This window comes from Convolutriloba macropyga, chromosome 3 (assembly GCF_964194025.1).
Source record: "Convolutriloba macropyga chromosome 3, txConMacr16.3, whole genome shotgun sequence".
Classification (NCBI taxonomy): domain Eukaryota; kingdom Metazoa; phylum Xenacoelomorpha; order Acoela; family Convolutidae; genus Convolutriloba; species Convolutriloba macropyga.
The window spans coordinates 8,794,581-8,810,708 of record NC_134470.1 but is presented as its reverse complement, the minus strand read 5'-3'; the positions used below and the strand labels follow the sequence as shown (position 1 = coordinate 8,810,708).

Genomic DNA, 16,128 nt, shown 5'->3' with positions numbered 1-16,128 from the left:
AATCTGCAATTTTTTTAAGGCTTCCTAAGGTTTTTGTCAGTTTTTGATATTCGTCTATTCTCAAGTGCGTGAAAACATATTTGAAGTTCTGATAAAAAAAGTTACTGTATGGGTTTTTAGTTTCATTGGATTTGTTTTCAATAATTTAACTATTCGACTTTTAGAAGTTTTTTGATAAAATGTGCAATTTTTTTTCAAGTTTTTTAAAAACATTTGTATTTCATTTTTTTCTTGCCTAAGTAGCCAGGTAACCTCATCCAGGGTGTTATTAAATAGTTGCTAGGGGGCAGTTGAATGGCTTTCAGCATTTCAATAGAACGAATTTCTATTTTTTGAAGTTTGAATTTTAAAAAAAAATTATTGCCTATCGATCTTTGAGCCAATGAGTTTTTTAAAGCTTGGCATTGGGTTACTGGATAGCCTCTAGAGACACAGAAATGATTCTGAAGATGTTTATACGTTGATTTTCAGTAACATTTCCTTATAATTTGCAATTGATTTCTTATTTTCTAAATTTCTTGTTCATTTTCGAGTTTATCGATCTTCAAGGGCCAATGAATATTTTTCAGGTCTTGCAGATATAATACTGGACCGATTTCAGAAACGGAAATTGGTTGTGAACATATTTTTGAAATAGGTTTTTTTAATTGGAAAAAAATTTTGCCTTAGCTTTTAAAGCTTCAAGAGTTTTAGCAATGAGTATATTTTTGTTTAGTTTTCTTTAGTTTCTCAATTTTTTGATGATTTTGTTTGTGTTCTGGCTGTCATTGTTCAGTTGATCTGCTGGTCAGGTAGAGTATGTCTGAGTTTTTCATTCAATTCTTTGAATTGTATTTCAGGACTTGTCATGCTATGTTTTTTTACTTCGTCTAACAGATTTTTGTTTCGTCTTACCCTGACCTCTTGGGAGTAGCTTTTTCAATGGCTTACCTCACTCAAAAAAATGACTTCTGAATTCACTTATGGAACTTTATTTTTTATGAACGTTTACTTGTTAAAGGTCAATAGTGTGCATCTAAGTAGTGCCAAACATTAGTTTGTGCCCCCAGTACGTTATGCGCCCCCCAGTTACAGAGTACGTGCTATTACATAGTAAGTACTTATGTAAAAAATATTGCACGTGCATCTCAGAGGTGCAAATAGTATGCGCCCACTAAGCTGAGAGGGCACAAACGGAAAAGATCCTATTTTTGAAAAGCCCTATTAGGGCTTTCTCCTTATAGAGCTTATATTTCTCAAAAATGACAGTCCAAAGTTGACCCAAAAAGTCTAGTGGTCTATTGAAGGACTGGTAGTTGATCTGTCTATCTAATCTCTTTCTCTTTAGTTGTTTCAATTCATGGAAGGCCCCAAGCGTCTATCGCGGCTATTTTCCGGCAATCTGCCGGCTATGTTTTTAATTAATTTTATTGGAGTGAATGTTGAAGCAGGAAATAAAAAACTTGAAAAAATTTGGAGTGATTTTGTTGCTGAACAAAATAAAAAGGAGCGAAAAGAGTGGTTTTTTGTTCATATCGCTGTTTTCTATAGAGCGAGAAATTGAGGTGTGAAAAAAATTTTAAGCGAGCGAAATATTTTGCTCACGTGCGGCATTTTAAAGCAGTATTTTTCAATTTTTTTGGTTAAGAAGTTTGGTTATGATTTTGTTCTAATTTTAGGCTGGTTTTGGTAGCGGTTTGAAGGTTTCAGGAAATTCACATGAATTTTATGCTAATTCGGAGGTTTTCATGTATTTTGCTGATTTTGGGCTAATTTCACGATTGTTTTGTTTTACTGCCTCAAATGGGTGTTGAAAAGACCTCTATGATTAGACTTTCAAGAAAAACGAAACGTAAATTCTTTGGGTTTTATTATATAGTTTGCCGAAAACATTCCTTAGCATTGTTGCTAACATTAGATTTCTCTTGCTATCCCGATTATCATTCATAATTATTGTTGTTTGTTCTTTTGTTTTGCAGTTAAACATCTCCGCAACATTATTTTCTGCTAAGAGAGACCAATTTAGTTTGTCATTCCTTATGAAAAAAGTTTTTTCAGTGAGGCACAATTGATTTTTGCATTATATACTTTTTTGCAAACTCCTGGAAAATAGTCCTTGGATCATCCGCCGTGTAAAACTTATTCCTGCATAAAGGCGAGAGGATGGGGAAAAGCTTGAGTAATTACTTTTGTCAGTTTGTTTATGGGCTGTTTTTCTCCCCCATTGTTTCTTTTAATATCAGAATTAATGCATAGTGATCAGTGGTTAGATTGGTTTTAAAAAATAGTTTTTGGATCCCGGTTTGTTTGAGTAATCGTCAATATGAGAAATTAGCAGTGATAAAGCTTAAAACTATCAGTGATGATTATATCGGCAATGGTTTTTTTCATGCTAGCAAAAGGTGCTGCAATTCTGGCTGATGATGCTGTTTAGAGAATTCAGGTTTTTGTTCAGGAATGATAATGCGTGCTCTAATTGAAGAGGGGACAGAAGTGAATGCTAAGCACATGCAGGAACTGGCCTTAGCAGAGGGTGCTTTTCCTAGACATCTAGTTACAGCCCTGTTCACAGATATTACTCCTGGTGCTCGAGGGGTTGACAGGAAACTACTTGCCTCCAGGTTAGAGCTCGTTTACCATTGCTATTTCATACTGGGTGATATTCATAGGCCATGTTCGAATCGGAATTAACTGCAAAAAGACAAGAAATTTTGTAGCAATGTGTGCTGGTGTGCGATTGTTCCTGATTTCCTGACAAATTTGAATTGCCTTCATAGCAATGTCAGGTTTACATTCAAGTGACCACTCTAACTATTACTATTTTGTATTGGTGGGTTCCATAAGCATACTAGATTTTAAATTAACTGCTGAGACGAGGTATTTCGAGGTAATTTTTCAATCCTGTTGACCGGGCAATCTTTCTGACAGTTCTGACTCGTTCTAATCGCGAAATCACAATTACAGTTAAGTGAGCAATGTTTTAAGGTTGGTCGATTATTTCGGGTAACCGGTATTGAAATGACTTTTATGTTAAAGTCATGAATGGATAGTGAAGATACAATTGATCTGAAGTTTTTGCGCAAACCAAATCTGAGTTTTGCTTTAAATGATTGTTCAATGGTTCTAATATATTTCAAACTTTAAGCTTACAGAGTACGTGTTATTATACGAAAAATTATTAGGTAAAAATATGAAAGGTGCGCTTAGAGTGCAATTACACAAAAAGGGGGTATGATCCACCCAAACATACAGCAGCGTATTTAAATTTACCTCAAAATTGCACTGTATTTTGAACATAGGCAATATGTTAGGCTCTAGGAGCCGCGTCAAAGCGTTGAATTAATACTACACTAATTACATGTCAGACCTTCCCTCCCTCACACTTACCATCATGAGGTCCAAGTTGGTACTAATGAGCAATTCCGAATGCCAGGCACATTTTTTCTAGACAATTGAGTAGACACCTGATTGGTCTGTGGTACCGTGGCAATGACGAGGCGTTGGATCTCTTGAAGCGCATATTCCCAGCAGGTCTTCTCACATTCCTCGACTCTCAGGATGAAGCTCCAATTAACGAGTTTGAGAATATGAAGCCAGTTGACAATCTCAAAATGGCCCAGGAGCAAAGTGCCAAGTAAGATATCACAAATCTCAACCAAATTACTTTCTCCAACCCCTCTCACAACAAACTGGAAAATAATGATGTGTAAACTGTAATGGCAGGTCCTGCTTTTTACTAGGCTTTACAAACCATTTTCAGTTCGAGGGCAGGCATTAGTTTTCTCACAAACTATAATGTGCAGAACTTCGTTTGTTCACGGGGAGGTGAAATATTCAAATTCTTCTATTAATTTGGTTCTACGCTTGTTTGGTTATGAGGTGACCAGAATGTGATATTCAAAAGTTTCCTCAACGTTTTAAAAGAGTTGGATCCTCATTTTTTTTGTTTTGATAATATTTTGTGGGAATCTTTGAGATGGTATTTTATGACCGTTCTGCTATTGTTTTAGGCCAAAGAAGCTGATCAATATAAACATTCCCACACATGAAGTTGAAAGATATCTCTCCCATTGGAAGGGCAAGCTTGGACTTCCGCAAGGTTCGATGTCTGGTCCTAGTCAGAAAAACGTAGACGACAAGCCAATTGTGCTGAGACGCAGACGACAGAGGATCAAAGCAACCGAGAATTGGGCAATGTTCTATTATAGTTTCAACCAGGACCACCAGATGTCAAACTTGATTTGGAACCATAAGGTACAACGCATTTGTTTGTTCAAGGTGATGGAAATTATCAATTTTTCTAGTTTTGCGTGATCTAAATTGTTCTCTCATTCAAAATTTTAGGCAGCCGAGCAAAAAAGGCGCCAAAATTGGTTTTTAATAGCCGCCCTCAGCTTCTCAGCCCGCTATTATAGCGCTCCTATTTTTTTACAATTCAAAGAACTTGAACTGTATTTGGGCGCTGTATTTTTTGGAGATCTGTACGCACATTTCCATGTTTTTTGAAGTTAAATTAAATTTATAATTTTGGTCACGCCGAAACAGGTGGCGTGAAAAAGTTGCAAAAAAATTACCTTATTTCACAGCTTGTTTTGCTTGAAATTTTTTGGCTTCTCTGGGCTAGTTTCTTTCTTAGCTTATTCTGCTCAAAAGTTAGCAGTTGTTCGGCAAAGCAATCTAAAATGAACAGACTCTTATCGAAGAACGAAATCTGAATTAGAAACGGGAGTAACCCATAAAGCACAGTTTTAGCGCTACTTGAACTTTGATATTATAAGTCTTAGCTAACTTCTCTAATGCGTTTTGGCATCGATTCTAGCTCCTGTATCCTCTCATTAAGAAAAATTATTATGTCTATCTACAAACTCCAATCCAAATTTTAAAATGCTTTTGTACAGCAATCAATTTTGTTCATTGTTTTTCTGTTTCTTCAATCCCAATCGGTGTTATAAAAATCAAGGGCGTCTATTTTCCGACAATCTTCTGGGTATTTTTTGTTAATAGACGCCTAATCTTGTTTCGCTCTACCTCCTTTTAGCGTTTTTTTTTCAAATTTTGCGTGAAATCTGTTGGAGATTCTCTAAACTAGTTTTATTCGTTACTAACTAAATTTTCATCCCTGCTTAGAGAGGTAGCCTAAAATGAACGGAATCAATGTCGTAAAATTAAAAACAGAAACGGGATAACCCCATACGTCGTATATGTCCGTTACTTAATCTTGACGTACATAGTTTTAGTTACGGCCATTATTAAGGCGACCTGCTTTTTTTTAATTTGCTTAACCTATTTGTTTTACATAAGTCATCACCTTCACGTTTAACTTCTGACTTACTCTCTCTGTTCTAGTTTAGAATTCAGAATTCGTTTAACGCATTTACGCGAATACGCTCAAGGTCCAAATAGGCGAAATCAATAGGAATAAACCAATAAAGCCCGGTTACTAAGACCTAATGTTTGAAAATAATGCATTAAGGTATCAGAGTTCCTTTGTGTATACTGCTAATTGGTTCTAATTCTCCGCATAGAATCATCCAATTTAGAGGCTCAGTTTACCTTATTTATTGAATCTAATGAGACTGGGCCACATTAGAAAACTTTTTAACACTTAGAGAAAATTGTCGTCAATTTTTCTCGTTATTTTCTAACTGTTTCAACCCCAACGTCCGGAAGTTGGGTCAACGATGGCTATTTTCAGGCAATTCACCAGCTATCTTTCCTTTATCCTCTGTTAAGTAGCAAGATTAAGTCTAACAACCAAATCCAATTGAAATAAATAGTACTTTTCATTTTTTTACGAAGATCAGTTGTATTCTATTTTAAATTGTTGCAATCTCAGCCAGGGGCTTGGAAATGAAATCTCGGAAAATTCTGCAATCTTGTGATTGTTTACTTTTTATCTTAATAGTGGCGTAAGCATACTAATTTGACGTAATTTGAAGCCTCGAAGTAAACATGTTGCCCCCCCCCCATAATATACCCCCAGACTAAATCAGGCTACAATGGAATCGAGCCCCGCCATCAGGAATCTCTGAAGATGAAAGCGACCGACGGTAGTCGTTTATATTTTGACTGAACTTAAGATAGACGTTTTTGGCTCTTGATTTCTTTGCTTTATTAGTTTCAGAGTGCAGTAACGGAAAAATCAATAGCTCGTTTGAACTATCTGAAAAAGTCGCCTGCATGCCAAAAGAAATCCACTGAAAATTGAAAAATGCAGTAAATGGCTGACTGAATGGTTTGAACAAAAGTTGATCACGTTTTGGTGGTTGCTTTTTTAATTTTTACATTATTGACTTGTTTATATCAGATAATGATATCAGATAATGCAATCTGGAGAAGAATTCCTATTTTTGCTGTTTTAGACTCGCGAAGAAGTAAAAGAGACGCTTGAAAATGAACTTCGTGCCTTCAGTACAGACCTCGATCTTTCGGCTAATGAAAACATCGCCTGGAACCATCGCGAGTTCCAAGTTCGCTACATCTGCCTTGCAGAAGAAATCAAAATTGGCGACTACTTTCTCAGAGTACTTTTAGACGAAAGCGAAGACAAATTATTTTTTCAAAGCCCGTACGATTTTTTCAACGACTTATACCACAGATTTCTGACGTCACAGCGAAGTGATATGAGGTGTATTTGTCTGCAAGCAATGACGATTGTGTACAGAAAATGTCACAAATTGATAGGAGCCTTTAATGATACTCAATTTATCTTCCAAAACTTGGAGAAAACAAACGAACGAGCGGAACGAGACAGATTGGTGCAGTTTATTGAAGCTTTGATGAACCACGAACGCAACGCGAAGCTTCTCTTGGACTGTAACGGAATTAAAGTTCTGGTCGAGTTATTAACGTTAGCCCATTTACATACGAGCAGAGCTACAGTGCCTTTACAGTCAAATTTAATAGAGGCCTCACCTGAAATGAGCAGCGGGGCTTCTAGTGAGAAAGAATGGTACTTTACGATGTCAGATAACAAGAAACAGGGCCCGATTGCTTTTGAAGAAGTGAAGGAAATGTACAGTAAAGGGTCGTTCGATTCCAAGACAAAATTTTGGGCACAGGGAATGGAAGGGTGGAAAACGATGCGGAATATATCCCAGCTTAAATGGGCTATTTTGGCTAGCGATCAAGCAGTAATGAACGAATCGGAACTGTGTGTGACTGTTTTGAATATTTTGAATAAGATTTGTTCCCTGTATAGTAGTCGAAATGCAGCTGGGGCTGTCATCAGACCTTTGCCTAGAATTAGAAGGATGTTGTCGGAACCAGTCAATTTGCCTCATTTGGTTCAGGTAACTCATTTTCTCCAACAATTAGTTTTGCTCACAATCAAAATTTGGATCTTCTCCGTTTGTGCCCCTCCCATCTTAGTGGGTGCATATTATTTCCACCACCAGATCCACGTGCCGTATTTGTTAATTAATGATGGGGTGCATAACGTACCGGGGAGGAAGACGGGTTTGGGTGGGAACAAACGGAAAAGTTTATATAAATTTAAGTATGCATAATTCATACCAGATGTCAGCAATAATATTGTCGTTTGAATATTTGAAGTAATCAATCAACAACCTTTTCTGTAAAATTTGAAAATGCCAAAACTAGATTGTAAAGTTGTAGTTTTTCTTGGATCTTTTTTCTTCACTTTCCCAGGAACAAAAATTTTTTATGCTCATCAGCTTTTCTGAACAACCTAATGCGTGAATTTTTACCTGACAGTAGTTTTATAGCCTACTAAAAAGTGCTTTTAAGGGCAGTAATGGATGAGTATGTTCTGGAGGAGAGAAAAGAACCCTAAATATTTTGTTTTGTTTCAGCTTCTCCTGACTTTTGATCCAGTGATAGTTGAGAAAACAGTAGTCTTAGTTCACAACATCATGTTTGATAACCCTCTTGTGTCCCGTTTATTCACAAGTGGTCTTTTCTTCTTCATTTTAATGTACACTGGTTCAAATATTCTTCCAATCGCCGAGTTACTCCATTATGCCCACACAAAGCAGGCTTTCAGAGCGGTGGACGAAACCTCGTCCGATATTATGCGAACGAGTATTCTCGGATCCCTTTTACCTCATGCCATGGTATACTTTCTGGAGAATCACGGAGCCAATCAATTTGCGACAGTTTTTCTTGGAGAGTACGATACCCCTGAAGCTATTTGGTCGAACGCTATGCGCCAACATCTAATTTTGAAAATTGCCCAGCATATAGCTGATTTTTCGCCCAGGTTAAGAAGTAATAACCGAGCGGTTTATCAGTACTGTTCATTGCCTATAGTATACTACCCGCAATTGGAGGGCGAGTTGTTTGTCAATATTTTCTACCTGAGGAATTTTTGTAACACTCAGAAGTTCCCCAACTGGAATGTGGCAGACCCAGTTGCTCTGCTGAGAGATTGTCTGGATAACTGGAAACGCGAGGTTGCCAAGAAACCAGGTACATTGAATGAGAAGGAAGCTCTGGAGAAGTTGGGGTTGAAACCTGGCCAAGAGTATACAGAAAGCGAAGTGAGACGAGCATACTTCAAACTGGCGCAGAAGTACCACCCGGATAAGAATCCAGAAGGACGGGTAAGTTCCGTATTTTTTTGTGAGTGAATTTGAGAAGTCATGCGGCCCTTTCAGTAAAGCAATCCTGAGCTGTCGAATGCACGATGCACATTTGTATAACCATGTAAATGTTCTAGATGCAAAAGAGAGCAGTGTATTAGAATTAGTTGCTAGAATTAGTTGCTTCTCAGAAGGAAGGACTTTGGAGAATACTAATAAAATACATAGGCAGCAGTTAAAACATGCAAGTCGGAGGGGGGTCAATCAAATTGCAAACAAGCCTAGTTGTGTCTCAACAAATCAATTACAGTGCGGACTCTTCCAAAGCGGACTCTGAGAGATTGTTCATGCATCAAACCATTTTTTCGTTACACATAAATGGTAACCTCTGTTTTTGATAGCTTTCTTATTCCTTTCTAATGAATTATATGGCAATTATTTGGGTCCTGTAGGAGTTAATTGCTCTCAAACGACGGTTGTAGCGTTTTTGTTATTATTAGTCTTATTGATAGTTTCAATGCGATAATTTATCCTATCGTTTTTGTTTGATAGTTTTTCCGTCTGAGCACTCTGAGTATGCCTGTTTTGTCTTGATTTTTTATCTGACAATTTGAGTTTTTGTCCTTAAAAATGTGGTAAACAGGTAAAGCTCAGAGGGTGTTTTTTAGAGCCTTACGGCTCATTTGTCTCTAAGTATGCGATTCACTGAAACTTTTTAAGAGACTTGATTTCATGGTGTGAAAAGGGTTCTTAGAATTTGACACCTGCCATCACCATTTACCCACCCTCACTTCTTTTTCAGCGGTAACCCAGCGCGCTCCTCATTTGTTTGAGAGCTATTCGTCATACGCTAGTTGGTAATGTTTTAAGGTTATAAAATGTGAATTAATCTCAAACTTGTTAGCAGCATCAATGTTGTTGTTTCCCACCACGGCTCTAATTATATCCTCTCAAACTTTCCGAATCTAATTTGATTCTGGTAATTGATTGCTCTCGAACGCATTAATTGCTCTTTCAGGCAATTATTGTAAACACGTGTGTAATTTTACGACTCGATGAGAGGTGTTGTTGTAAGGTTTTTTTTACTAAAGAAAGTTTGTTCATGACTTCAACTTTTCTTTTCGAACATTGACTTCTTTTAGAACGTCGAATTTTTGTTTACGAATATCGGAATTCAACAGTTGCATAGTTTCTAATGTATAATAATTAGGAACTGCTGGTACTATTTAAGGTCAAAAGGTCATTTTGAGAAGTTTGTGCACAAGTCTACCTATCCAAACTAAAACGCACCTACCTACGGCCCATTAACCTACCTATTTTCTCACAATCCTCCTCCAATCACCTCGACCTACCCTCAAACCCCAATTACCCCAATTTTTCTGCTCTTTTGGAAACTTTTTATAGTTTTATCGGCAATTCTTTTTGATTTTTAATTTTTGTTTTTTGAGTGATTTCAATTCCTTTCCCTCGGAAATTAAGTTTGCTGTTCAAACAAAGCCGATTGTTAGAGGGTAAATGACAAGGAACTGATAGCCGAGTGGTTAATGACTCTGTCGAGGTGACGGAATGGACTCAGGAGGACGGGGTTCAAACCCGACCTTCGTCTGATATTTTTGCACCCATAAAGAAAAATGTATCTAGGCCACATCCCTTGAATTAAAGTGCCCAGCCTGTCCTTCAAGAGCAGTTTTTACGACGTTAGTCGGTTTATGCTTGTTTCTTGGATATTACTGGTTTTGTTATGGTTGATTACAAGGTTTGCTCGACTCTTAGAATCGTTTCCAGTATTCTACGGGTTGTATTTATGCAGTATTTTTGCTTGACCGTTTTGACTTATCCAGTGACTTTTGCGCCCTTGACTTTTTGCGTGACCTAATTTTCTCTCACTCACATTTTGAACTCAATTGCTGTCATTTGTTCACTTTTAATCTTAATAATATTGGTGTATAATAAACCTCTAGTGACGTCATTTAAAACGCATTAGTGAGTTTCTTATTCCGCCCCTTCTATTATTCGTTGGAGAGCAATTCTTCTGACGTTAGTTGACTGGTTTTTGTGATGCAATTTTGTCTAATAATTGATCTGACTTTGAAATTGACTGCTTGATCTCTAAAAATTGCCGGTGGCAGCGCTCAGTTGATAGAAGTTTACTTATGAACTCCAAATCATTTCAAATCAGTGAAACTGACTAGGCTACACTCGAATCCCACGCGTTTTGTTCGGGAGATAGTTTCTTCTTTATCATTTCATATGAAGCGGGGGCTAAAATTTTGGAGCACTTTCTTTGACAGTAGTCTGTTATGCTGATTTGCTCTCAAACGAAGTTTGCAGCAATTGTATTAGTCCGGTGGCAATTGTATTCACCCGCGCCCTTTCCATTAAGCCCCAGCTAGCCTCCCTAAACCGTACCTATCAACTGACGAAGCCAGTCCTTTGAGAGCAATTGGCCCAACGTTAGTCGGTATGTTTGTGTTTTATTTCCTTTACTTCTCTTGGGCATGTCTTGGGCTTGAAATTGCTTTAAATTTTTTTCTATTTTAACTGATTAATAGAAAATTCTGTTTTAATCATCTTCTTAAATTCTTCACTTGAGGCCTCTATTACATCTTATAGGCCCTTATGCAACCCCTAAATCTGAGTTTTTCAGATTAAATTAACCCTTCAATTTTCGAGTATCAATTGATTTGGGTATTTTTTTACCAGCCACTAATGCAAATACTAACGAAAGTAAGTAATTATGTATGTCCGGGGTTCTTACGAGTTTTTATGAACTCTAAGCGAGAACCGTTAATTGACACGCAGTTAAAATGTCGAGCATTAGCTTTTAAAAAACAGAACAGGTAATAATAAACGCCGTGTCAAATGTGCTTAAGCGAAATCAATGAAACCATAATCTGATTTCAGTGTATGTTCCGCTGACAGCAAATGCGTAAATATTCTGTTAGGGTTTAGTTACTTTTAAATTTACATCAAGTCATTCTTCCAAAATAAATGTTGTAGGATAGAGCTAAAGTAAGTGATGATTATTCAATTTGACTTGACCGTTTTCCGCTTGTTGTTTCGCATTTCTAGTGTCTCTTATTCTACTGTGCTTACTAACTAACATCTCTGCAACTCGGGCGAAAAATTTTTAATCGACTTTCGTTGCGATAGAATAAGTTGCATAACTTGGTGACGGGACAATACAGCAACAGGACAGTAGATCGGAAACTGAAATTTGAACAAAAATAGATTGAAGTGTAACCTCTATTCTGGTTGGCTGAAATTAAGCGCTTTCGCAAGCTAACATAGAATTAATGCATTTCTCCATGCCTTAAGAGCCATGGCCATGCCTTAGCAGCCCGTGGGATTTGATATGAAATGATCACAATCGAACTACCTATCATGACCGTAGATGTTAAACGCCGAATAGTAAGTGTTCTGATTGGCCAATACGAAACTTGAATGGTTTCATCTTTAATTGCTCTTAAGCGACGTTTGTAGCAATTATATTAGTCCTGCTGGTCTTTTTTATGCAATTTTTCGCTTGACCAATTTTTCGTCTGACACTTTCGACTTTTCGTCCTTAAAAACGGGGTAAACAGGTAGCGCCCAGCGGGCATTAAGTTTCATTAAAGGCCCTTAGCCGCGTACGGTAGTCTTTCAAGTGCTTAGTGTGGTAAAGTTACTGGGAAGGCCGTATTTTTAGGTGAAAAGGTCATTTTTAGGAGTTGTTGCTCAAAATGTTGCAATTTTTCGTGTTTTGTGCCATTTTTCGAATTTTTTTGTTTGGACAAATCTAAAATTGGACCAGTTTTTAAAAGTTGATAAAGTTTGTTTGCAAGAAACAATTACTTTTCATGACCATTTTGTGAGCTATATGTTTTGGTACTCCAAACATAAACACGCAATTTTTTGCTAATTTTCACATTTTTTTCAAGTTTGATAATTTGGCAGAGTTTTCAGCGTTTTTTCGGCTTTTTTCCAGCCCTAGGTGTCACTAAATCTCCTCCAAGGTTTGATAATAGGTTACTGCTTAGTTTCTAGTGGTAATGGGGTTATTTTCAACCTTTTAACATTGCGAATTTCAATATTTTTTCTTACAAAATTTGCATTTTTTTTTCAGTTTTTTTGAAATTATTGTCATTATTCAGGTTTGTTCAGCATCAGTGGTCAGAAAACATCCGTTAGGGTTTGATAATAAGTCACTGAAAAATTTTTATTGGACATGGATTAGTTTTTAACTTTTTAATATCACAAATTTTATCATTTTATAAAACTTGCAATTTTTTCAAGTTTTTGAAATTTTTTGGCGTTTTTTAGGTATCTCGAGCCTCAAGACCCACGGAACCTCCTCTAGGGTTTGATAATAATTTATTGCATAGTTTCTAGATGTAATAGAATGTTTTTCAAGATTTTAATATCACGAATTGGTGCAATTTTTTAAAATATATTCACAATTTTTCCATTTTTTTGAATACTAATTTTTTTAATAGCCGCACAGCGATAGCTGGGGCTATTATTGGCCTTCTCTTGGTTTTTTTTTATTTCGTCGTCATAATTTTTGTTACGACCATATGACGTCACAGCCACTTTTTGTTCATTCGTTCATGCAATTTCAACCGAATTGCATGTGTGACGTCATTTTTCGCTCTTAGTGGAGCGAGTTTTTTTGTTCATGCGCGTGATTAAATTTTTGGTCACACTTGACTTACCTCACTCTCAAAAATGACTTCCTCACTTTGAAATTGACTTTTATTTACTTTAATTCAAAGAGATAAGGTCAAATGGGTGTGTGTTACTCTAAATGAAGGTTATTTGAGATCAGCTAATAGAGGCAGCAATAACTTATACAGATTTTTAATCAAAATATAGCAGATCAGCCTTCAATGAAAAGACGAATTTTTTTGGTATGTCTTTTTTACTGTTTTTTTAGACTGCCGATCTACGAATCTATTGCGGCTATTTTCTGGCAATCTGCCAGCTATGTTTAAATTTTTTTCCGGCACCAAGGGCCCAGAGAGCTCCTCCAAGCTTTGATTAGTTGTTAGAGTTCATGGAATGGTTATCAATATTTTATTGACTCGGCTTTAGCAATTTTTTGATAAATTTATTTCAAATTTTAGAAATTTACTTATTCCAAGTTTATTGATCTTTATGAGCCAATGAAACTATTTAAGGCTTGCAATAGGGATATTGGATAGTCTCTTGAGACCATGAAATTGTTCTGAAGATTTTAATATTACGAATTTTTGCAATTTTTTTAAATTTGCAATTGTTTAAAATTATTAAATTATTTTTGTCTTTTAGTTTAACGATCATTACTGGCCAACGAAACTTTTTAAGTCTTGCAGATGGGTTACATGAAAGACAAAAAATGGTCTTAACTTTTTTTACTGCGAAATCTGCAAACTTTTCAATTTTGCATTTTTCAGTTTTCTATTTGATTTAATTGCTAACAAGGCTAGAAAATTAGAAGTTGCAGAGTCGAATCTCATCATGGAAAATTTTCCTATCTCTCTCTGTCTTTCTGTCGGTTGGGGTTTCTTTCTCACGTTTTATCTCTCACACACTCTATCTCTCTTTCCTTAACTCTTTTGTTGGTGCCGCACTTCAGCTGCTGTTATGTGGTGTGATGTCGTCATCTATTGCCCTCACCTCACGCCCCTTCAATTAAGCTTAAGCTAGCCTCAGTAAACTTTGGCTAGATACTGACAAAGCCAACCCCTCGCCGATCGTTTGAGAGCAATTTGACCGACGTTAGTTGGTTATGTTCAAGCGTTTGTCCCAATTTTGCTTTCAATCTGCTGTCTTTTGATCCATTGTCCTAACACCGCATAGCTTATCCGCGAAATAAACTGTAAATGCGCAATGATTACTGCAACAATCTGAAACAGTAGCAAAACTGCTTTATGACTAGACTATTTTTTCTGCCACTCTTCTGTCGCAGCTGTTGCTTTATGAACAGTAGTGAGCAATGAGTGGTCGGAAAATTAGTCTAGTCATCTGTAAAGTGGCATAAGTTATGCAACTGTTGTAATCGCAACGAGAGTTGATTAAAAACATTACCACACGTTTGTTCTCGCCCTCCCGAAGTTATTCAACAACTGGACTTCGCCTACGAGTTTGATAACTTCTCGATGGCGATAACAGCCATCACCAGTCTTAGAGTCGTTTCTCATTTGAGAAAGTGAGCAATTTCAGAGAAACATTTGACGGGTGTCTTTGTTACAGGAGATGTTTGAGGACATAAATTCAGCATACGAGTATCTGTGTCAGCGCAGAGCAAACAACCTCTCAGACGGACCCAACCCAGTTCACATTGACTTGCTTCTCAAAACACAGAGCATCCTTTTCAACAATTACTCACAAGGTAAACAGGATAAAACACTCAACAATGTGTAGTACTTTGTAAATATTAGTAAATGTACTATTAAGTATACCTGCAAATAGATTTAGATTTGAATTTCCCTACCCTGTATAAAATGTATATTGCATTGGTACAATCAGCGCTTGAGAGACATTCAAGAAGGTCGGAACCTGTCGAGTCATGTCTCGTAACAAGAACATTAAACATAATGAAGCTTGACATGAAAAACTATTTTACTGACCCCTACCAGAATTGTTTTCAAAAGGCATAATTTTCCTTGCATGTAATTATCCGTAAGTTTATGTAAAAAGTTGGAAGTTCTGTTTCAGATTCAGATAGCGTTATTAGATTTTTAATAGCCGCCCTCATCTTCTCAGCCGGCTATTATAGCGCTCCTATTTTTTTTTACAATTCAAAGAATTTGAATTGTATTGGGGAGCTGTCTTTTTTTTAAGATCTGTTCACACATTTTCATGATTTTTGAAGTCAAATTGGAGTGGTGATTCTGGTCACGCCAAAACAGGAAGAGGAGCGAAAAAGCGAGTGGTTTTGCGGCCTGAATTTTTTTTCGCTCTAGTTTTAACGTAGAGTTCGAAAACGGTGTTTCATCAAAAATTCGGTTCCTCGGTAGTGGTTTTTTGTTCACATGCGGCATTTTGACATTGATTTTTTTGTTTTTTTTCTTATTTTTTGATCTGATTTTTTTGAAATGGTTTTCTCAATTCACTCATAGTCCATTCTAGGTCTAGTTTTTCTGTTTAGTCAATGAAAATTCTTTGAATTGTACGTCAGGACTTGTCCTGCTATGTTTTTTTACTTCGTCGAATAAAAAAATGTTTCGCTTTACCTCATTTTGCCGCCTTTTCAACATTTTGCATGAAATGTTTTTGACTTCTCTAGGCTAGTTTCTCTCTTCTCTCATTCTGCTTAAAGTGAATTTGAACATCAGTTGCTCCGCAAAGCAATTCAAAATGAACAGAGTCAGTATAAAAAATTGAAGTCAGAAATAAAAACGGGATAAACCCATAAAGCCAATTTCTAGATACCCGGTACTTGAACTTTGTTCTCATAAGTTTTAGTTACTATCTATACTGGTTATTGGTATTGATACTAGACCCTGTATCCTCTCACCGAGAGACAGAAGTATGTTCAACTACGAAATGGCATCAATATAAATCGGACTTAAAAAATGGTTTTGTACAAAATTTTTTTTTTCAATATCTTCTGTTATTTCAATCCCAATCATGCTTATTGGAA

The 16,128-nt window shown here is 36.6% G+C and overlaps 1 protein-coding gene across 2 annotated transcripts in view; it reads left to right on the top strand.

Annotated features, from left to right (window-relative positions):
* LOC142335910 (dnaJ homolog subfamily C member 13-like) overlaps nucleotides 1-16,128 on the top strand; it is a 164,139-nt gene that overhangs the window by 74,488 nt on the left and 73,523 nt on the right. For both annotated transcript variants that reach the window (XM_075384276.1, XM_075384274.1), the window contains exons 14-19: nucleotides 2,435-2,600; nucleotides 3,428-3,613; nucleotides 3,990-4,233; nucleotides 6,342-7,271; nucleotides 7,794-8,543; nucleotides 14,736-14,874. In XM_075384276.1, coding sequence (XP_075240391.1) covers nucleotides 2,435-2,600; nucleotides 3,428-3,613; nucleotides 3,990-4,233; nucleotides 6,342-7,271; nucleotides 7,794-8,543; nucleotides 14,736-14,874 — 2,415 coding nt within the window. The remainder of the gene's footprint in view (nucleotides 1-2,434; nucleotides 2,601-3,427; nucleotides 3,614-3,989; nucleotides 4,234-6,341; nucleotides 7,272-7,793; nucleotides 8,544-14,735; nucleotides 14,875-16,128) is intronic.